This window comes from Aspergillus udagawae (genome assembly GCF_001078395.1).
Source record: "Aspergillus udagawae IFM 46973 DNA, scaffold_4, whole genome shotgun sequence".
Classification (NCBI taxonomy): Eukaryota; Fungi; Ascomycota; class Eurotiomycetes; order Eurotiales; family Aspergillaceae; genus Aspergillus; species Aspergillus udagawae.
The window spans coordinates 3,893,148-3,915,664 of NW_025091267.1; the positions used below are offsets into that span (position 1 = coordinate 3,893,148).

Sequence of the window (22,517 nt, forward strand, 5' to 3'; positions counted from 1 at the left end):
CCCCAAACAAGCTATCTCATTTGGACTATCAAGAATCTCATTCCTGTTCGATTTGTCATCTCAAATCTCCTCCATGTCTCAATCACCTTATATCTCGCTCCTCACCACCGTCATGGGAATCATCCCCATCGGGATTGGTATCAACGCCATCCTGCGTCCCGCCCATGCCTTGTCCTTGTTCGAGTTTGAACGCCCAGTCGCTCCCCGAGACCAAAGCCTCGTCGACAGCCTGATGATTGTATATGGCGCGAGGGATATTTTCATGGGCCTCGCCATCTCCGCTGCCGGGTTTTTCGGCACTCGCAAGTCCCTCGGTTGGACTTTGATCGCATCCAGTGGTGTCGCCATTGCCGACGGGGCTGTGTGCTGGAGCCACGGCCTTGGAGCATGGAATCACTGGGGATTTGTTCCTGTCCTTGCCATTATCGGAGGTCTTCTGGTGCGTCAGTCCGACAGCAAAGATGGATTGTAGCACATAGGAAACTACGATTATTCGAAGGGGACTACGGCCAAAATCAAAGGAATGTCGGCAGTTATATGTCTCTTCAGTGAGGTATGCTCCTGGTATGAAGCTCGGGAGTTATCCGGGCACGAGGGATCAGGCATGCAATTCATTAATCTTCACATTCGTTCTCTATCTCAATGCATACCATCTCTGAATCACCGACGCGCTACGCAACACAAAATGCCCGACTTGCCTAAGAAGTAGAGAGACCCAATGAAGCGAAAGATAGACAGTCCAGCTGTTGCCCACAAAATCACTTGGAAATAATACTGCGTTCGCGTCGTGGATGTGTTCTGTCTCAAGGTCAGTAACTACCTCATGCGCATCCAAGGGATTCCAGAACTTACCGTCAGACACATCTTCCGGATGCCGTCGCTGGTGATGAGCAGCGAGACCAGCAAATTACTCAGGACCCAGAGCAGCACAAGGTTGGTCCGAAAGTTGCGGTAGGAATCATCCATACTGATAGACGAGTCTTCCTCTGGTTCCTGATACGGAGCCAGCGCCCGCTTGACGGTTGCCTCGAACTGGCTGTCGATATCCGCCTGCGGTTTATCGACCTCCTCGATGAAATTATTCTTGGTACCGTCCGCCTTCTTCGTCTGCGCCGAGGGCAGGGCGTCCGCCTTATCGGATCCTTTCGTACCCCACGAGACATCGTGCCAGTTACAGAACGCATACACCATGAGAATATTGATCGACGTGGTCATGCTCAGGAAGTACGCCCAAGAGCTGGTCAGAATGTGCCAAGGATCCATGTAAAGGATACTGGCGACGATGTAGATGCCGTAAGTGGACACCAAAGCGATCAAGACGATCCCTCCACCGCTGGAGCTGAAGAACGAGGCGAGGAAGTGGCCCACGCCTTGGTCAAAATTGAAGTCCATCATGCCACCCATGAAGGCATTGGCGACCAGATAGAAGGACAGGATCAGCACGTAAAACTGCACCAGAGAAAACCAAAGGAAAGACATGGTGTAGACGATTTTGGTTCTGTCTGTGTCAGCAGTTACTTATCCGCCAGGGATTCGGGGGACTTACCCTTTGGGTCGATTTCCCAGAGCCAGCACAAATTGGAGCATCAGGACCAAGAGATAACCATACTTGACGAAAAAGTTGACAATGGGAGAGGCGTCGTTGCCGAATGGCCACGCCTTGTTCTTGTTATGCGAGCTGGGTGTGCCGACGAGGTCCATGATGACCGAGCTGGTCAGCCAGTAGGATGCCAGCGAGAACCAGGTCATGATGAGCTGGCAGCAGTTGTAGATCATCTGAATGTGCAAGAAGAACATTCGAAGCAAGCTATGACCACTCTTGTAGATGCGTCCGAAATGCATGATGGCATACAGACTCGCAGCAAAGGAGCCGTTGAGCCATCGTCGCCGCTGACCGATGAACTCCGGCGCCGCCTCGGGGACATCCGTCTCTCCTTTGGATGCTTTGACGTACGTGAGATGCCATTTGAATCCAGCTTTAGCCACGAGTTCAAAGCACAAGATGCGATCCTCTGCAAGAAACATGTTCTTTTTGAAGATATTCATCCCCTCAATACCCTTCTTTCCAAGCCGCTTGGACAAAGTATGATCGCCATGGAAGTATTGCTCCAATGGCCGGCCCATGATCGCACGGTAGCGATATGCGGAGAAGGCGCCTGGTAGCACGCTGACGTAGCCAAAGGCGCTTTCCAGCGGTTTGTCTAGGATATTGGAAATTTTGTACTCGAAATTCTGCGCTGCGACTAGGGGGTTCAGCACATTGCGCCATCCCTTTCCCAACATTGCATGGATTTCGCCACACGCTCCTCCCAGTGTTTTGTCATTGTAGAATGCTTCCCATAGGGCAAGCAAGGATTTGCTACCGGGTTTCGTGCCAGCATCGATTAGGATGCAGACTTCCGGGTTCAGGATCCGGCTAAAGGCGTTGAATAGCCACCGATGGGAGTTGATCTTCTTGCTGTTCTTCTGCTTGAGGCAGAAGATCATTTGGACCGGGGGTAGATTGCGAGGATCATTGGGCTGTGGTCTGACCAGCTGCTGCGTCGCGGTGACTGATAATTGTGTCGTATATTCGAACTGAGCGATGGTCAGTGTTGTCTCTGAGACGGAAAGCGCTGCCTTGCATGACTCACAATATGTGCGACCGTCTCGCGCCCGTCCACATCCTTTTTCATCACGCCATCCTGATACACACCAATCGTGGCGAGGACATCCAGAGTATTCTTATCGCAAGGCTCGATCCCATCAAACACGAGACACACCACAATCTTCTGCCACGCCGGTCCTCCCTTGTTCCAGAATTCTGACTTCTTCAGGTTCACGATGTCTCGGACGTTCTGCATTACACCATGCAGAGTTCGGGCTGTCAGGACTTTGTCCTCGTTATAATAGGTGATGGCGATGAGCAATTCCGTATGACGGTTATACATGGCGGGACGAAGGTTGTAGCCATTGCGCAGGGTGAACTCATCCGGGTCGCAGGTGGCGGCCGTATCTAGACCTTCTCAGTCGACTGTGAGCGGTCGCATTTCGGCACAAATACTTACACCGCATATGCGTGAATTCTTCATGAAACGCTTCCTCCGCATCCCGATACTCCGACTGGATCGCATTCTGGATCGCACTCGGAACCGGGTAGTCAACGCTGAGCACGGAACCCTGGACGAGGTTGATCTTTCTTGTTCCATATCGCCGTAGCGCACTCGGTTTCACCCCTTGTCGCCTTTGCCAGGTATCCATCTCGATTCCACTGTAATCCGACATCCGTGCGCTGTGTACATCGGCGGCTTCGGACTCCTGGTACGGGGGAGCAAATGCGGTTATCCCGGGATCATGCAATGTGTATCGGCGCAGGGAGTCGGTCGATATGTTGGGATCATCGTATGATGAGCCATGAGGGCTTGCTAAACTGCGTCGAAGGAGGGTCTGTTGTTGATCTTCCGCGTCATCGCGACCGTAGGTAGGCTGCTCACAGCATGGTCAACTTTCTCGCCGTTCTTCACCATACTACTCTGGTCAAACACTCACGGTGGGAGACGTAGACGGTTGAGAGTAGAAGCTGCTTCGGCTTTGTTGCGGTGAATGCGCCGAATAGGGCGTTGGAGTGCCCATTTTGGCAGTGGGCGCTGGAATTTGACGGGTTGGATGTGTGGATATTCGGTCGGGGAGGATGAATATTTGAAAAACTGAAGAATTGTACCTGACTAAAAAAACCAAGGGCCGCAATTATATGCCGCTCGTTGAACTGACCTTACCACGGATCAGAGACAGATGGTTCTATTGTTAGATGAGACCTCAGAGAGGTCTGTCTGACTGGAGGGTTTGTCGCTAAGAGACACTGCCTTTGTCCAGGCAACGTCGCAGACAGATATTTCATTATGATGGGCCGGTTGACCCGTCCCACCTCTGTCATTGTCCAATCTTGATTGATGAGAGTTATTATTAGGATTTGATTAGTGAGGACAGCGACGCTTGCTCGATGATGACAGAACTTGGCATATTTTGATCCTTGGCTCTGGGTCCAGTGGAGCAACGCACATTCGGCAACTTCTCACACGTCGCTTTTGTCTCCGATGAGCTCGCTTTTTGTCGGTATCAAAGCTTGGGGTCGTTTCCACACCCAGGAAATGCTCCTATGCCTGCCCCTTGCACTCCTGAGAACAGTCGTTCCTTGATTTCGAAGTTCGAACCGATCTTGAGGCAGCGATCATCCACTAGGCTGGGGAACAATCGTCAGCCAAGAACTGACCAGGACTATTTTATTGCTTGTCGCCGCCAGTGGCTGACGACACCTGGTGTATGGCTTGGCCCGTGCCATTTGGTCGCAATTTCAAAGGGTTAAGTGTGTTTTGATAGGACGCTTTGCGGCCCATGCCACGGTTGCTGCAGGTCAGAGTTCTGGACGACGCGTGGTGGTGGAAGGACAATTTGGGACGTTGGCCACGATGATTTGTGGCTTGTTCTCGGCTGTGCTGCGGTCACTCCACTGAGAGTGGGACAATGGGGATACAGATCAGCAAATGAGCAATCTCATCCAGAGTAGGTCACACAATTCGTTCAGACAGATTAAGGCTGAACACAGTCAATGCCCTATTGAGATTGAGGACATAGATACTCCGAGGTATGACTCCAGGTGTTATATCTATGGATATGATGGATGTTGAGATCGAGAGAAATCTTTTCAGCGAGACCACGAGAAAGTGGGCTATGTGTGTGGTCACGTGCTTCCGGTCGGCAAGCTCGAAGCAGTAATACTCCGTAGAGGTGAAGCCTTGCGGTAAAAGGGTTATTACTTATTCATCAAGTCAATCTCTCTGAAATGGTAAGATATATTACCGTGAGCCTTGCTGGGCCATATTTTCCGTATATATAGTCCGTCATGCGGTTGTGTGCTGTATATGACCACGGATAGTGATATATATATATATACAGTATGTTGACGGGTGGTGTTTCTCACCCAGCATGCTATCCAATTGTACCTAACAGCATCAACCATTTCTAGGAGGAAAAGATTGGTACCAGAGGCAGTGATGATACTGATGCCATACAAAGTCCTTTACATAATATTTAATGACAAACAAGGGTGGACACTACTTAGGGTGAATGAAGGACTAGCAATGTACGAGTATCGACACCATCGAGCTTTGAATATGCTTGCTGCCTGAAACAATCCTACATCACAACAGGGGAACAATCTGAGCCGCTGTCCTCTAGGAGATAAATTCTAGCAGATAGGTAATAGCTTGACACAACATATGCCCTCGAGACAGAGTGTAACCTATATCGCGCATAGACAGAAAGGTCTTTTCGGTGGGGGCGGAACTCGAGCAATCTGGTTGGTAGTAAAAGCCTCAAGCATGGGCTACTCGATCAATAATCTCGCATCTTCCACCAAAAAGAAAAACAAGGTTGCATATAAGGCCATGTTGCAGCTTAACGATTGGTTGGGAATTTCCTTGCACATCACGAAGAGCGATTTATTGACGTCTCAAAAAGCTCGGACTGATATCTCAGCCACCGCCGATACAGCTACTCGGCTAAAGAGCTATGGCCATCATTAATCGCGCAGCTTTCTATGCCACGAGATGTCTCGCAGCTATACTCCTCATGGACAGATGCACATATTACCACATGGTCTATAATCCAGCCTGCAAGCTATAAAGAGAACGGAATGCTCATTCGACTCTGGAGGACCTATATCACAATCCTTGGTTTCCTTCTCTTGCCGCAACTTGTCCAGAGGAGATCGTTTTGGACAAGAAATGGACCCGACTGAACACAAGTCTGCGGACGAGGAAGTTACGCGTCTGCGATGGCGGGCTGAAGACGAAGAGTCGGGCAATCAGACAAGGAGCAGCCGTCCTGAGCTGATCCGGACTGCTTCGGCTGCGTCCAGCGCGCATGTCTCTGTCCACAGTCGTCATAGGAGAACGATTGTCGACCCTTCATTGTCGTTGCCAATCCACTATCGAACCATGTACCTACAACCTCCCTTGCTGCAATACCTGAGGAATGAGACGATCTAATGCGGATGAAACAGCTCATTCGATATTGACGAAGCCAAGGAACGGGAAGAGCGTGAAAAAGCAAAAGCACAAAGTGGTGTCGCAGCAGGTATGGACACAATCAAAGCTGCTTGCCACTGCAGGAGGCGCACTATACTAATGTGAATAAATCCCAGATCTTTCCCATCTCGACTGGCATACAATCTCCGTCGAAGAGCTACAGAAACGATGGCAAGTGGACATCTCTCAGGGTCTCTCCCCGAATCAGGTTCAGGAACGGCTCCATCAGTATGGCAAAAATGCGCTGTCGCCGTTGCCACATCAATGGTTCTGGCAGGTATTCGGCTACTTCTTCAAGGGATTTGGTGCCATTCTGCTGGTCGGATGTATTCTCGTGTTTATTTCCTGGAAACCCCTCGGCCAACCACCAGCTCTGGCAAATCTTGCCCTAGCAATCGTGCTCCTCGCCGTCTTTTTCATCCAGGCAGCCTTCAACGCATGGCAAGACTGGTCCTCATCTCGAGTCATGGCATCCATTACGGCCATGCTGCCAGAAAGTTGTCTGGTCATGCGTGGTGGTTCACTCGTCGTCGTATCAGCTCCGGATATTGTGCCGGGTGATATTGTGCATCTCAAGGCGGGCAATAAACTCCCAGCAGATATCCGTTTCGTCGAGGTTTCGAACGATGCCTGCTTCGACCGATCGATTCTTACCGGTTAGTATCGTCAGGTCATGCGTGCCTCAGGTGTGTTGCTTACGACCAGCAGGCGAATCGCTTCCCATCAACGGGACGGTGGACTCGACAGATGAGAACTACCTCGAGACTCATAACGCCGGTCTTCAAGGCACGCATTGTGTCTCGGGAAGTGTTACGGGCATTGTCGTGTCAACAGGAGACGCAACGGTGTTTGGTCGAATCGCAAAGCTCACCAGTGAGCCAAAGAAGGGCTTGACCACCTTGGAGAAGGAAGTCTTACGTTTTGTCGCTCTCATCGTGTTGATCATGCTGACCATGATTATTGTCATCATTATTGTCTGGTAACAATAACAGACCATCACGGCCAAGACGCACTGATCGTTGACTGGTCAATAGGGCTACCTGGCTGCGACGAGATCACCCGAACTGGATCAACGTTCCAACGTTAATAGTGGACTGCGTCAGCGTCGCCATCGCGTTTATCCCTGAAGGCTTGCCGATCGCTCTGACTGCCAACTTGACCATTACTGCCAATCTGATGAGCAAGAACAAGATTCTCTGCAAGTCGCTCAAGACGGTTGAGACCCTTGGCTCGGTATCAGTGATCTGTTCCGACAAGACCGGTACTTTGACCAAGGTAAGTACGCAATCTAGCCCATCAAAGCACTCCGATCCTATTCTCGGATCTTCCGCTGACCGTCATGCAGAACAGAATGTTCGTCACTGACTGCGCGGTGTCTATCTCCACGTTCACCTCGGATGGAGCAAGAGACGAAATGGTCCTCAAAGGAAAGGCATCGGCGATCCATCAACTTCGAGCAGTTGCTGGCCTCTGCAACGCTGCCGAGTTTGACGCGGCCACCATGAATCTGCCCGTCCACGAGAGAAAGGTCATCGGCGATGCCACCGATCAGGCGATTCTACGATTCTCCGAAGGATTGGGCCCCGTATCCGAGCTGCGTAGCATGTGGAAGAAGACATATGACCTTGCCTTCAACAGCAAGAACAAGTTCATGGTGCGGACATACAGTCTGGTGGACAGGGCAGGACTCGGCCACGCCATGTCGCCCTCTGAGTCGGCCCAATTTGGTCATGATGATACGTGAGTATTCGATCTTCCTCGATTCTGTTTTGTGAGCCATTCTGACCACTTATGCAATTATAGATTGCTTACCATTAAGGGCGCCCCGGACATCCTCATCGACCGCTGCACGCATGTCGTGAGTGTTGATGGCAGTGTGCAGGCTCTGAACCCCGGTACGCTCAACCGCTTGAAGCAGATTAAAGATCAGTGGTCAAGTGAAGGCAAACGCGTAATCCTCCTGGCCAGGAAGACCTTCTCAGCGGGCCAAATACAGAGTTCACCCTTCTCCCACTTCTTCGAAACCGAAGTGATGAACCAGATCAAGAGCGGTCTTGTCTTAGTGGGCCTGGTCGGTATTGTTGACCCTCCTCGAGACGAGATTCCGGACGTGATCAGAACACTGAGGCGGGCAGGGATCAGGATCTTCATGGTAGGAGTTGTCTCTACCCCATTATCTTATAAATCTGGCGATTGGCTAAAGTGGATGGTGCAAAGGTAACGGGCGACTTCGGCCTGACAGCTCTTGAGATTGCGCGGCAGTGCGGTATCGTTACCGCGGGAGTGCCTGTTGACGATGCAACAGGCCTAAGACGATTTCCTTCAGTCAATGACAAATACAACGAGAAGACCCGCTCGGCTGCAATCTCTCTCAGCGGGAGTGAACTAATGGCTCTGAACGAACATCAATGGGATCAGCTGTGCCAGTACAAGGAAATCGTCTTCTGGAGAACCACCCCGGAGCAGAAATTGCGGATTGTTCGCGAGTTCCAAGCGCGGGACGAGATTGTAGGAATGACAGGAGACGGCGTGAACGATGCCCCGTCGCTCAAGGCGGCTGATATCGGCATTGCGCTGGGAAGCGGCTCGGATATTGCCATCGAGGCGTCTGATATGGTTCTCCTGGATTCTTTCTCGGCTATTGTCGAGGCCGTGCAATATGGAAGAGTTGTTTTCGATAACTTGAAAAAGACAATCATCTACCTGCTTCCAGCTGGCTCCTGGTCCGAGTTTTGGCCGGTCCTGACCAGTGTGGTTTTTGGCCTTCCGCAGGTCTTGTCCTCTTTTCTGATGATCATCATCTGGTATTTCCGACGCGTTCCTCTCGTTATGAACATCTCTGGCTAACCGATACAGCTGCTTTACCGACTGCGCGGCGGCCACTGTTCTGGCATACGAAGCTCCCGAAGCGGACGTGCTGCTTCGCCCGCCCCGTAAACCCAAGAAGGAACGGCTGGTAAACTGGAAACTCATCCTTCAGGCATATGGAGTCATCGGCATGCTGGAGACTCTGGCATCGTTTGCCATGGCCTACTGGTACCTGCAGCGTAATGGCATTCCATTTTCCGCGCTGTGGTTCAAGTTCGGCGAGGTCCCAGCCAACGTCGATCCTGACTGGTACACTGCGCGGCTGAACGAGGCCAGTTCAGTATATTTTATCAACTTGGTTGTAATGTATGCTGCACCCGTAGCACGTTTACGAGACCAGAAAGGCTAACGGTCACAGGCAATGGTTCAACCTGATGGCCATCCGAACCCGCCGGTTGTCCATCTTCTCGCACCCACCCGCCTTTAATAAGAAAACCCAAAACTTGCTCTTGTTTCCGGCCATTATCTTTGCCTTGGGGATTGCTGTATTCTGGCTGTACATTCCGCCCTTACAACGGGTGCTGGACACGACCAGTGTTCCGGCCGAGCACTACTTCCTGCCGGCCGCCTTTGGTCTGGGAATCCTTGGTTTGGACGAGCTGCGTAAAGCCGCTGTGAGGAGATGGCCACATGGTATTTTGGCCAGGATGGCTTGGTAGAAGTCGAGCAACCATCAGCATCAGCTATGACTGTTTATGGGCTCCCGCTGGTTGTCGAAAGATGAAGATGCATACAAGCATTTCCCACACGGATTAGACTTTTGTGTGTCAATCAGATTGAGATCTTCAAATTTCAATATGATACAACAGTTGACTTCAAACAGTCGGTCCTACAGGACTGGATGGTGCTTTAAGACGCCAGCTCCGCAAAGCAAGCTGCAGTCGCAGCACTGGCCATTCCTCCCCCACAGCTGACCAGCTTAAAATCGCTGAATGGATTTAATTTCACTGTGGGATGTTGATATAACTCATTTCCTCCTTTAAGACATGCGCATTAGTTAAACCAATCATCTGTTGGTATGCATATACCCATGTCTTTGTGGCGTTCTGACTAGACCAGGGTATATTAAATGACCACGTATGCCACATGCTCGACTTGACATGAGTCGGAGTAAAACAGAATTTATAGCATAATAGTGTAGATAGACTATTACGGTATGGCGTGACAGACAATAATTTGCTGGCCGATGTAACCTGAAGCCATACATAAGCCGATTGCGTGACTTTACATCTCTTACCCTTGAAACTTCTTACTGTATATTCATAGCCACATCACCATGCAGCCTAAATACCGCGTAGAGATCGTCAGCGACGATGACTTCCCCGAGCTGTACCGGGCGCTCTGGGAAGCCTTTGAGAATCCCTACCAGGGCATTGTCCGCTTATTCTTCCCCATCCACAACAATGATCGCGAGGGCAGTCTAAAGGAATGCGTCCAGGCTCAATTGGAAGAGTATCATAAGGAACAGCCACATGTAACCTGGATCAAAGTTGTGGATACAGAAGCCAACAAGATCGCCGCCGCGGCCAAGTGGTACTTGTACCCGGAGGACCCTTTCGCGAAAAAGGAGGGCCCGATGGTGGCGGACTGGTTCCCCGAGGGAGTGACGAGGGAGTGGGCGACGCAAGCAGTCAGGCAGTTTGAGCATCCGCGGGAGAGCATGGCCCGACGACCGCATGCTTGTAAGTTTGCCATCGAAACCATGTATATGGAGAGGCTAATGAGATCCTTACAGTTCTACACATCGCATTCGTCCTCCCCGAGTATCGCGGAAAGGGACTGAGCCATCTGTTCATGAGATGGGGCGTGGAAAAGGCAGATGCGCAGGGCTTGGAAGCTTGGCTGGACGCCTCAGAGTTTGGAGCGCCCCTTTACAAGAAGTATGGTTTTCGCGAGGTCGTCTTCAATCGCGTAAAGCCGGTTCCAATGCGCCAGTTCTCCGACGAGGAACAAAAGGAATGGACACAGTGCGAGGAGACTTTCTTACCCATCAATGAGACGGTGATGTGGCGCCCTGTTTTAGGCAAATATGTCGAGGGAGAGACGCCATTGGCACGGTGTGATGAGACAGAACAGGTCTAGGAGGTACAAGAATTGAAACGGGTAAAGTAAATATTATAGATGCGCCTCCGTTGAGTTATATAGCTTTTCAAGTTTGTACAGAATCACAACGGAACAAACGCATTGCTTTTAATAACCCCATCCCGAACTGTCTACCGAGGCACAGTCTCAACAATTGGCCCTTGATAAACATGACGGGCGCGGAGGACATAGTAGACAACGCTCAGGACAATGACACTGGCGGTACCTACCGAGCTGAAGTTCATTGTCTCCACCGTGACGTTGCTGAATGTGGGCCACATGCTGAAGAAGATGGCGATGAGCGAGTAGATAATAGCAAAGACATTGATCATCACTCCCCAGATACCAGGAACGCGGAAGGGACCCCAGACCAGCCTGGCTCCAATTGTGTTAACGGTCTCGTCAGCGCCAGCAGTCAGCGAGATGGCACCAGTCACACGTCGCCAGAGGAGAAGGACGGCGACCATGATGTAGGAGAGGAAGAGGCCGGTAATCGACATGGCGCAGAGGTCATTGAAGGCGACGGCGGATCCAATGGGGATCAGGGCCAACAGGGCCGATACAACGGTGGTGACTACGACAGACCATACCGGAATAGCGGTAGTGGGAGAGACCTAGGTGAGCATATTAGCGCGAATGACGGCTTTACAAAGAAGGAGAACGCACCCGACTCCATAATCTCCAACCGGGAACACCGCGATCGCGCGAGAATGACCAGAACTGGCGAGAAGTCGCAGCCATCATGCCGGTGGCCGAACAGATACAGACGACAATGACGATGGAGGCCATGGCGGCCGCACCTCCGATGGAGCCGGTTCCCTTATAGAAGATGTGCATGAAAGGGTATCCCGTGGGAGATTTGAGGGCCTCATTGATGTCCCCCAAGCAGAAGAGAAGAGCAAGGAGCATGCCAAATCCCAATAAACCGTTGATCAGCACGCTGAGGAGGATAGAGCGAGGGACCACCACGGGAGCATTGTGGATTTCCTCCGACATCTGCAGATATGGGGATGAGGCGCTGGCTTTTGGTGGGAGAGGTGTGGTTGACTTACGTGAACTGCGGCATCACCTCCCACAAAGGCAAACACCGAGCCGATCAAGCCCACAAAGAACGACAGTCCCTGGGTCGACCAGCCACCTTCATTGACAAACTGAGTGAAGACGTCCTTGGCGGAGCCAATGTCGGCCAACGAGACGAGCGGGATGAGGATGGCGAAGAAGCCGAGAATGTGGACCACAAGGATAAGTCCCTCAAACTTGGGAAGGACACTGCGACCGACCACGTTAATACTGACGGCGAAGGCGACGATGGCCCAGAAGAACAAGGTAGGATGCCATGATTTGGGTATGTAGTTGGGACGCGTGAGGATGGCGACACCCTGGACCATAGTACCGTTGAGGTAGCACGCTGTGGCAAAGGTGGCCTGCCATCCGATGACGGTGAGCCACCCAGACATGTAACTGAGGAATTTCACACTCGATCGCGGCGCCAACATGGAGATCCAATGGTACTGTCCACCGGATGTCGGAGCCCTAAGTGGTCGTCAGCAATCACGTTCAATATGAGATACAACATCGGAAAGACATACATGGATGCTAATTCAGAGAGGACGACAAAGACGCAGGCGGTACCTGCCCAAACAAAGAGGAAACCATAAACAGCTCCAGCTGGACCACCACTGCCGTTGATTGTCAGTGTTGAATGCGATTAGATCGACAGGGGGGGCGTACTTGGTTAGGGGCTGGAGGAACAGTCTGTCAAGCGTGTATTAGCAAGATCTGTCGGAAATTCTTATCAGATGGACGCATACACTGTGAATCCTTCCCAGGTCACTAGAATCGTACAGCTGAAGCCAAGCATGGAAAGCATTCCAAAATTGCGCTGCAACGGTTGCGCGTCAGTGACGAGTCACAAATCTTATGCGATCGATCGAGAATCAGATCACCTCACCTTCAAAACGGGTCTTTTCCCCAGACGAGCCAAGTGGACTTCATCCAGGTCTTTGCTCGCGAGTGAGCCGCCGAGCTCTTGAGGACTCGACGGCTCTAGCGTCTTCATCTCGTGCGTCAACATTTCACAGGAGATTGTCCGACTCTCAGGAGGAGCTTGAGATGATAGAGAATTTCGTATATGAGGATGCGACACCTAGGTTCTCCAGACGATGGACAATATAAGAAAGGAGAGGGTGGGGGAATGAAACCTCAGAGTCCGGTCTGGCCGTTCAGGGACCTTGACTTGGCCACTTCGGCTAGTACTTGGTAGACAAAGTAACGAATGTGATTCTATCTGTTTTGAGAAGGTCGTAGAGTCGTGAATTATTGAACAGCATGGATGTTATTCACTAATGCATTGCCGGGTCAAGTCCAGTCGAAGGCACTGCGTCCACCATACAACTCGGCTAAAATCTAGCGGCTTGCCAGTTCCCAGAACAGAAACAAGAATGAAACAATGCAACGTAGGCGGTAGTTACCGAGGATGGAAAGGAAGGCGCCTCGTCGGCACCAGCCGATCTGCTTCAGAAACCTCGTGGGAGGTAATCCGTATGTACTCCCCCCTGTACAATTGTAACCCCTGAGCGACATCCCCTCTCGGGGATTTCTGACTTCCGACTGAGAGAATTAATGATGCACAACGTGTCTGCGTATCGTTGCATTCATTTGTCACTTCCCTGCACATGTTTTGATACGCCACTGCTTGGCGCCGCAGGGATGGTGATGATAGATACAGTCCATGGACACCGAAAGGAATCGGAGGAACGTCTCAATTGGAGTTAGACTTGTGCTAATAAATTAAAAACAATCTAACCATTTCCTGCGGACAATATCACTGCCAATGCTAACTGCTCAAGTGGCATTGTATCCTTGCTAGGGGCGTCTTTAGCGGTGGCATCCAGACATGGATGGACAGGAGTCTGCATATTTATGCCTGTTTCTTGGTAATTGGATAACTCCGAGACAAGAAGGTCCGAAAGTCCATTATTCCGGACTAAGAGCGAAGACTGCCCATAGCTACACAAAATTCCTGCGGAGGACGATGTGCTGGTCCATGGCGATCAAAGGTGTTTGTGTGGTGAGCCCACTCCCCGCTGATCCTCGGCAGCTTAATCACGATTCCACGAATCCACAGTCTGTTTTATGTTTATCTACGGGGAATGAATACAATCACAGACATAACTTCCTTAGAGACGGCTAGATCATTAGACGTGGATCCGGAAGAGAAGCCTGTTGATCCGATCCAGCCCGCCCCAGTTTTAGCGGGACGCCAGGATCAATGTGTGTCTCAGAAACAACACGGCACAGGCCTTGGCCTTATTCTGGTGGTGTAACCTTGTCCAGGATATAGGCAGACTAGATCATCATTGGCTAATTGATTGCGATTCCTCGCCAACATCAGGAATCCAGTGGCGTAGTCTCCTTCACATCCGACTGGCGCAGTTATGTTAATCAATATTGTTTACTTGATATCCTCAGTCGATATCTCTTCGTTTATTCGTCCCTTCTATCACTCTGCTAGACCAATTTTGGCTGAAGGATCAAACCACTGATGCATAATCCACTTCGTTTATTGCACGTCCATGAGCAACTCTGGTCAGGCAATCAATAACCGAGTCCGACTTTCTAGTAAATGTCAACCCACAACGTTAGTCATTTGCTCGAGACACAATCGAGACACTCTCAGGACAAATGGATGCCCGGCAAAGGATCCATCACAATTCCATACGCACAGGAGCTACCAGTCAGCACACGCCAGCCGAACCATAGCCCGTAAAGTGAATCGAATCCCGCCCACAGAGAATGATGATTCCTTTCGTGCCGCCGATAGCAATCGAAAATGGCTGGCTGCCCCTGTTCGGTAGATGCAACCGAGAGAATCCTTCTGCCGGGGGGGGTGGGGGGTTGCACGAGTTCCCCTGGCCATGGACTCGGTCTTATACACGCCCTGCACTCCTTTAATTCAGTCTCACGTTCAAGTGTGACTTTATTCCGGGTCTTTTGGGCGGATTTGCTCTTCGTCATGTCCTAGGTTCATGTTCATGATCTCCTATTCAGCCTGCTGGTCACCTCGCCATCATGACCAGGTATTCCCCGGATAGTGAGGCGCCAGCGGTCATCGTCTTGACTTTGTTCTTGATGGTGACGTCCGTCCTGGGCTCGCTGGCAAGACTTGGGACAAAATGGTGGAAATTTGGCAGTCTCTTCCTGGATGACTACTACATACTCCTTGCCCTGGTGGGTGAAAGCGCTGAGATACGCTGTTCCAGAGTCTGACTGGTGTAGCTCATGTCAATCGCTCAATCAGTGGCCGTTTCAATGGCCGTCAAGAATGGCTACGGAGGACATTTGACAACGTTGAGTGATTCAAACGTTGACAGTATCATGAAGGTATGTCTTGAGTGTACTGGATTGCAAGTCCATGTCAGTAATTCATAACACCTGCTTCTTAGTCGCAATACGTCGCTACGTTCTTTTATATTCTCGCCATCGCTTTCTCTCAGCTCGCCTTTCTCTGCTTTGTCCAGCATCTGACACCAACCTCTCGGAGCCGGGTTGTGTTCCTCGCTCTGCAGATCATTATCGCTCTCTGGGCAATATCGGCCGTCTTTGCATCCGCTTTCCAGTGTCATCCACACCAATGGGACTATCTACATGGTAGTTGCTACGATCGAGTAGGAGGACCCGACGGATACATGGACTCTCCAGAGGCTAAATCTAGCATAGGAAGCATACTTTATCTACCTGGGGGTTTCGAACATCTTCACCGACGTGGCCATCATTGCGCAGGCCGTTCAGGTAATTGCCATTGTCCAGACAACCTGGAAGAGAAAAGCCAATATCATGGCTGTCTTTTTGTTTCGCGTGATGTAAGTGCTCCTCGTCCGAACCAGAAGCGTGCCAAACTGATGGCCCAGTGTCCCTGGAGCATTGGTAGCCCAAGTATATTTCATACACTGCACCATCAACTCGTCCGATGCCACGTCCGAGACCTGGTCGGTCACCGTTGCCTCCCAGTTAGTGCAGTGCCTGAGCATAGTGACGGCGAGCGCACCGCAGTTTATCCCCTTCCTCAAGCAGCTCCAGTCCACTGGCATGAGACTCGACGGCATCACTCGCTACACGCTTTCCAGCCATCATAAATCGGCCCGCAGCAGGTACTACCTCTCGACCGATCGAAGACGTACTGGCAATGAGTCCACCCATGAACTCGATAATATCCCCTTGGCGACAACCAAAACGGTCGTCACAACGAACGTGAATGGCTCAGAAGATGACCATGATAATGAGAGTCAGTCAAGCCAGACTGGCATCATCCGCGAGACTCGGACATGGACGGTGACAGAGGAGCATACATATTTACCCGGTCACAACGGATGATCTACGTGGAGGTGATGTCCGGTTCCATTCACTTGAAAATATTCCCTTGTATTGTCTCTGTACAGTAGATGTCACGAATATAAAATTTCTTTTGTTTTGGTACGGTTTGTAACTCCAATATGCCTATAGGGGAAGTCCGGTATGAAGATGATACATGATATGGATTACTGCGCTAATGATACCAGATTATCAGACCCTCAGTCTATGCAGCAAATGTCTTTCTGTCCAGTATACTACACAGCAAGAGTCAGTCCCTCTCGGCCCAAATCGACAAGCAAACAATTGACGTGCCTCCTCGGTCAGATTCTTATAGCCATCTCGAATCCGAAAGTACTCGCCAAGCTGACTAGCCAAGGACTCGAGCGACATATGGAGACTACAGATACCGGGCTTAGAAGCCTATCCGTTACACGAATGGATAAGTGGTGCCTACCTATGATTCTAGAACGGGGCCTTTTGCGCCATCAACCGGGCGATCAACCGGAACAGTCCTCTGGGTTTCTGGTCAAGTGAAGACGATCAGCCCGAGGGCCCATAGGAAGGCAGAGGATAATGACACACTACAGTGCTGGAGAACTGGGTAGGAGTTGGCCTGATTCAATCATACAATTTAACTCTCATTGGGTGATTGAAACCGGCAGAGGAACAAGCTCGGACAGTTCATCTCAAATGCTAGATCTTGGGACCGGGACTTGATGATGCAGATCTGTGCCAACGAACGGCATTTACACCGGGATGATGTTATGCGTATGTAGTTGCGTTCATCCCGTCGTGGTGGTGATCGTCGCACGGCGATCCACGGGGCTCCACCGGTTCGTGGCGAGCAACTCATCCTTTTGGCCGGGTCAATGATCCGGTATCATCACAGATCCAACCTAAAAGCCCATGTCCCGTTGCATTGATGCCATTCAGAGCACAGTTGAATAAGGTGTTGATACTTGGAATTCCTCCGTCAAGTCAATGGTGCTGTGTAGCTGCATATCCACAGAAAATGATTGATTCGAAGCATGCGCGACGCAAGGACAGGTTTCTATCGTTTGATCAAGTCAATTGCCAGCCATGGTATGCTGGATGACTCCAGATCTTTGAATGACTTTTGGAATAATATTACCAAGGGCCTGGAGGCGCGGAATATGTGCAGATACGCGTCCCGATCGGGCATGATCGTCGTTGTACAGGGAGCGATCCTTGACGCGTTGGGAGCCTGCCGTGGACCAGGCAACTCCGACTTTGCATCTGTTATTAATATTAATGGACTGATACTCCAGCAGTCAACCTTCAACGACAGTAGCAAATAAGATTACCGTCGAAATGGCTGCCCACGAGACAGTACTAGTCGCCCAGTTCTCCAGGCTGTGTGCCGAGAGGGGTCTATTGCAGGGTCGCGACGATGTGAAAGAGGGCGATCGCCTGGATGGCGTCGCCGACGAGACAACTCTGCTGTAAGTGGTTACTCGGTCTTGAGTCAGAGTGGGAATCATAGTCGAACCAAGCAGGCGCTTTCTGCAGGCCAAACGAATGGACCCCTCAAACGCCCTCTGCCAGTTTGAAGAAGCAACCCAATTCCGCCGTGAGAAGGATGCGCTCCGGGCATATGACTGGATCAGTGTTGATGATTTTGAAGTCACTCGCAAATTGGTAGGCAAACCGTAGTTCTGCTCATATGTCGCAACTGACGGCCTACCACATAGTATCCGCACTGGACGGGTCGTCGAGGCAACCAGGGATTGCCCATCGTAATGATGGAAACAGCCCATCTGGACCAAAAGGCAATTGCGCACTGGCATCAGACACGAGAGCTGTCGGGCCATAGCGGTTCACCGGACATGGCGCAGCGAGCTCTAGTGCATTTCGATTATCTGACTCGGTTTGTCTTTCCCCTGTGCTCCGCATTGCGAGATCGACCGCTGCCATCGGAGCCGGTCACAAAGGCGATCTACCTGGTGGATGGATCGTCTATATGTCTGCGCCAGGCGTGGAATCTCCGAGATTTTGCGCAGGATACTAGCTGGATCCTGGCCACTTGCTATCCAGAAACGATCGATCAGATATTTGTAAGTGAGAAGAGCCAGGGGACCATGAGCCCTTCTGACCGACTCGCGTACAGATCTGTAATCCTCCGTCGTACTTCGCCAAGATCTGGAATCTCATGAAGAAGTTTGTCGACCCGGTGACAGCAGAGAAGATTGTCGCGCTGAACTCAACGGATGCCTATGGCATCCTTAACAAGTACATCCATCATGACGATATTCCTACCCAGTTTGGGGGCGCATTTCAGTTCACCAACGGGATGCTGCCGAACCTGTGCCCCGTCACGCGTCAAGCGTTACGCTGGGCCCCTCCGTTCAAAGGGACGTTGCCTCCGGGCCCGATCAAGTGGACGCAGGATACTCCTGGACAGTTAAAAGCAGTCGCTACAGGAACGGTCGATGGTGTAGAGAGGGAAATGGATGTTGCCACGTTGGATATTGAGGGAGAGAAATGAGAACGTTCAAATGGCGTTTTTATAACTACCCGATAGTAAGGATATCATTGGCAAGCTTCTTAAACTTCGCTTTCATCCAAGGAGTAAAACACCAATTCCGCAATCATTGTCTTCGCAGGAATGGTGATAGCGATAGGGAAGCCACCGTAGTCCGGGTCTTCGTTGGGCATGATGGCGAACTGGCCGCTGCGTGTTTCGTCTCCATTGAGCACGCGCCGAGTCCTGAGCTCCCCAGTCTCCTTGTTCGCCACGGCCTTCTCTTCGAATCGGAGGATCCCTGTATACGCAGCGGTCGGAGACAAGGAGGTTGCGCGAACCTGGAATCCCCACCCGATCAAGAGGAATTTGCCTTCTCCACGATGAATGACCATGCCACAGCCGGGACCTGGCTTCCCAAGGACGAAAGCGCGTTCGATGGTAATCTCATAACCCCCGTATTGCCGTGTGATCGGTTTGGAGGAGTCGGAACCGTCGGCCGCCAGCTCGTCGAAGAAGAATCCTACAGACGAACCAGGGCGTTGCTGTGCCTCAAGCACTATCTGAGAGACCAATTCTAGTAGGGCATAATGCTTGATGTATGGATTTGATTCCGACTCCAGGGTATCGAGAGCAAACGGAGACACACCGATGGCCTGGTAAGACCCCACTGCTATCCAGCTGCGGCGTGCCCCGTATTCGTCTCGGCGTTGTTCGGGAATGAACAAGGGCTGGCCGCGATGGCGGTACTTGGAGCAGCAGCTAGCATAATCATTCAGATAGATATCGGGAGTAAAAAAGTCCACGAATGGTGCAAAACGCTGCCAGATGTCCAGGACATTTGGTATGCAGCCACCGGAGGGATAATCCCCTGGCATACCGCCGCCGCCAACGATAACCGGGAAGTCATTATCGCTGTCTTCGCCAGCAAAGTTTTGCCACGCGTTTGTGTACAGCGGAAGCGGATACTGTGCTCTGCCTGCTGCGGCCACCTGGTTGACAAATAAGGCGTAGTGATAGGCCATGAAGATCTCGTCTGTGTGGGGCCCTTTGCCAAACACTTCCGCCCATGACCCCTGACGGGAGGTCTGCGCTTTGAAGTGGACTAAGTTGCGTTTGAGGTCCCGATGAAGATAGTCCCAGTCATGGGTGAGAAAGTTGAGAAGATCATCGGGCACTGGTCGGGAGAATCGCTCCTCTGCCGCGGCAGAGCCATCGCGAGAGTCACCCAGTAAGCCAATTTCGTTCTCGACCTGGACCATCACGACGGTTGAGTGATCCTGGTCAAATTCCTTCAGGTGGCGCATCAACTCCGCAAAGGCCCTGGAGTCGCTCTTCTGAGCTTCCTCGTGAAAGATTGACAGAATCTCGGTAGTCTGTAGGACACCTCCTGCCTTTCGCAATTTCATCCGGGGGAAGCGCTTGGGGTTCGTCTTGACCCATGCGGGAGCGTACGTGGACATTCCTGTAGGCGATTATTAGCTCTCTCATCGACCTGCGGAGCATAAGCAATCGGTATCGCATGGTGGTGGGAGGCTACCATTTTTGTAGGAGCCGAACCACAGGAGTACAAGATGAATTCCGTGCTTGCGCGCTCCCAGAATGATCTTGTCCAGTTCCTTGAAGTCGAATTGGCCTTCTACGGGCTCGATCATTTCCCATGTGACGCATCCTAGCACAGTGTTGACGTGAGAGTCCACCAGATTCGGCCAGACTGTGTCCATATGCTCGGCCGAGGTAAGCGATGAGTTCTGCAACTCTGCACCCAGTATCAGGAATGGGCGACCGTGGACGATCAGCTGCTTTCCACCGTCGATGGAGCGGAGATGAGGGATCTCGACGTTTTGTGGAGGCATGGTGGAAGAGTAACAGGATGTTAAAGGTTACTTGGATAGCTTTGACGGCGATTGGGAGGTTCGAGGCCGATTGAAGGGCAGCTTGAGGCTTGAGAACAACATCTTTATATCTCATCTAGGCCACAGTCCCTGGGACAACCCACCGGGAAAGTACTGCAAATGGCACAATTGTTTCAGTGCGTGTCTCTCAGTCAATACCAGGTTTTGTAATCATCCATTGGGCGATAGACCGCACCGCGTTCCGCGAAACACGTTTCCTGCTCGTTTTTCAAAGGTTAGGAGGGGTCAGGCCCCTCTGGTTCTCATGGCTGAACTCTGGCTAAATAGGTACTAATAATAATAATACGGATCGAATCTGAGCACCTGTGGGCTTTTCTGCGGTCCAACCAATAGCAGTGTCCGTATCTATCGTGTCGCAGCCAGCAGGATCACTTTACCCACTGTGGATCGATCAGACGGACACTTCTTCTCCCCAGATTTTCAGAGACTTGAGCTTTACAGTACCACAACAATGCGTATCACTGTTAAAAGGGTTAAGACCTTGAACCCCCTGCCAAGACTGTAGGCGCTTATACGGTCTGTTCTATGCATGTGGACACAAATAAGACTCTGGCAATCCCACCAGATCTACGCTGGCCCTCTTTAGGGCAATTGCAATCATGCGTAGTGTCTGTGCTTAAGATTTCTAGTGCGTCTCTGGTTTCCTGCGTCTTCCAGTCTGGTGATGAGCACCCGGCGCTGACCATGCCAGCTCAAATTCGGGTCCGTCATTGCAGCTTGGACTATTTTTGGGGACGATGAGTTATACCTCAGCGGCATCATGGGCAACCCCGGTTGAACACCAACGGCCATGCCAGCTATTCAATTCGACGGTATCTGGTTCTTTCCCAAAGCCCTCGTTGGCTGTGCACCAGAGATCGAAGGATGAGACCTTCGAACACACTGGTCAGGGTGAGTATAACATACCATCGCTGGACGCGCTGGGCGAATATTAATTAGTATTGTGGCAATATGCATCAATCAGACGGCTTCTCTGATTTTGAACTCCATTCATTCCATGAAATCCAGAATCCCGTCCATCTAGGGAAGAAGTTTCCCGTTTGCGATGGTGCCTTTTTCTCCGGATGACATTGGAACCGACTTGTCTCTTATTACCCTCACTCCATCCTGAACTTCGTAGGAATTGTGTCCTCTTACGATTAGGCCGTCATCAACGGTTGTCTGCAGGTGCGGTCGTTCCTCCTTGCCATTGGATTTTCTCCTTCCCAGTGGATGATTCCTAGGCCGACTGAAGCTCTTCGGGATTACTGCCGTAGGACTGCTGGTCAGTTTCAGTGTCCGGAGGGGTATGAACCGTGACGAAGATCCAACGACGAGTGCTAACATACCCTCAGATGCTCCACTGCTTTGGGCCCGCAAGCGCGATAATGTCCGTATGGGTTGCCACCTTCGCATGGCCCGGGTTGACTGCCGCCTACTGCTCGTCAAAGAGAGGTCAACAAACTGGTCCCGGACACCATCCTCGACTTCTGCACTATTATCTGTGGTTGAGACATCGTCATAATTGAAGGAAATGGCTGAAACCAAATAAACACGGATAAGTCAAGATTAATATCGCAGACAGAGAACATTCTTGCCGCCTTGGGAGCAAGGAGTATGAGGGGGAGGACCAGCGTGTCATTTCCACTGGGCAGCCCGACGTTGACTGAAAGACGTAGCCATTTCCATGGTGCGTATGAATTTATCAAGTTCACTTCAAAGTGCGACGCATCCTTCTCGGTGGGATCCAGTGTTTGAAATAGATTTCGATGG

At 51.2% G+C, this 22,517-nt stretch overlaps 8 protein-coding genes across 8 annotated transcripts; 5 read left to right on the forward strand and 3 right to left on the reverse strand.

Annotated features, from left to right (window-relative positions):
* Positions 1-112: 112 nt before the first annotated feature.
* On the forward strand, positions 113-472 carry Aud_006748 (DUF4267 domain-containing protein; the record flags this gene model as incomplete). Its single annotated transcript, XM_043291645.1, has 1 exon — positions 113-472. One exon carries the CDS (start codon positions 113-115, stop codon positions 470-472), a length of 360 nt encoding a protein of 119 aa, XP_043147580.1.
* A 344-nt stretch (positions 473-816) lies between these two features.
* Positions 817-3,612, reverse strand: chsC (chitin synthase C; the record flags this gene model as incomplete). The annotated part of the gene is made up of 5 exons (XM_043291646.1): positions 817-1,498; positions 1,547-2,577; positions 2,634-2,995; positions 3,048-3,465; positions 3,529-3,612. The coding sequence occupies 5 exons, from the start codon at positions 3,610-3,612 to the stop codon at positions 817-819; spliced, it is 2,577 nt and encodes an 858-aa protein (XP_043147581.1).
* A 2,150-nt stretch (positions 3,613-5,762) lies between these two features.
* Aud_006750 (cation-translocating P-type ATPase) lies at positions 5,763-9,592 on the forward strand (the record flags this gene model as incomplete). Its single annotated transcript, XM_043291647.1, has 10 exons — positions 5,763-5,977; positions 6,041-6,114; positions 6,182-6,721; positions 6,774-7,044; positions 7,100-7,340; positions 7,411-7,805; positions 7,869-8,217; positions 8,283-8,869; positions 8,922-9,239; positions 9,292-9,592. 10 exons carry the CDS (start codon positions 5,763-5,765, stop codon positions 9,590-9,592), a joined length of 3,291 nt encoding a protein of 1,096 aa, XP_043147582.1.
* Positions 9,593-10,209: 617 nt separating this feature from the next.
* Positions 10,210-11,015, forward strand: Aud_006751 (putative GNAT family acetyltransferase; the record flags this gene model as incomplete). The annotated part of the gene is made up of 2 exons (XM_043291648.1): positions 10,210-10,615; positions 10,669-11,015. The coding sequence occupies 2 exons, from the start codon at positions 10,210-10,212 to the stop codon at positions 11,013-11,015; spliced, it is 753 nt and encodes a 250-aa protein (XP_043147583.1).
* A 131-nt stretch (positions 11,016-11,146) lies between these two features.
* Aud_006752 (putative GABA permease) lies at positions 11,147-13,089 on the reverse strand (the record flags this gene model as incomplete). The annotated part of the gene is made up of 7 exons (XM_043291649.1): positions 11,147-11,629; positions 11,682-12,011; positions 12,068-12,548; positions 12,605-12,694; positions 12,747-12,770; positions 12,827-12,897; positions 12,967-13,089. 7 exons carry the CDS (start codon positions 13,087-13,089, stop codon positions 11,147-11,149), a joined length of 1,602 nt encoding a protein of 533 aa, XP_043147584.1.
* A 1,997-nt stretch (positions 13,090-15,086) lies between these two features.
* Positions 15,087-16,388, forward strand: Aud_006753 (uncharacterized protein; the record flags this gene model as incomplete). The annotated part of the gene is made up of 5 exons (XM_043291650.1): positions 15,087-15,245; positions 15,294-15,398; positions 15,461-15,682; positions 15,735-15,877; positions 15,926-16,388. The coding sequence occupies 5 exons, from the start codon at positions 15,087-15,089 to the stop codon at positions 16,386-16,388; spliced, it is 1,092 nt and encodes a 363-aa protein (XP_043147585.1).
* Positions 16,389-17,699: 1,311 nt separating this feature from the next.
* On the forward strand, positions 17,700-18,873 carry Aud_006754 (SEC14 family lipid-binding protein; the record flags this gene model as incomplete). Its single annotated transcript, XM_043291651.1, has 4 exons — positions 17,700-17,830; positions 17,885-18,026; positions 18,080-18,442; positions 18,496-18,873. 4 exons carry the CDS (start codon positions 17,700-17,702, stop codon positions 18,871-18,873), a joined length of 1,014 nt encoding a protein of 337 aa, XP_043147586.1.
* A 59-nt stretch (positions 18,874-18,932) lies between these two features.
* Aud_006755 (putative beta-galactosidase) lies at positions 18,933-20,705 on the reverse strand (the record flags this gene model as incomplete). The annotated part of the gene is made up of 2 exons (XM_043291652.1): positions 18,933-20,314; positions 20,390-20,705. 2 exons carry the CDS (start codon positions 20,703-20,705, stop codon positions 18,933-18,935), a joined length of 1,698 nt encoding a protein of 565 aa, XP_043147587.1.
* Positions 20,706-22,517: the final 1,812 nt, after the last annotated feature.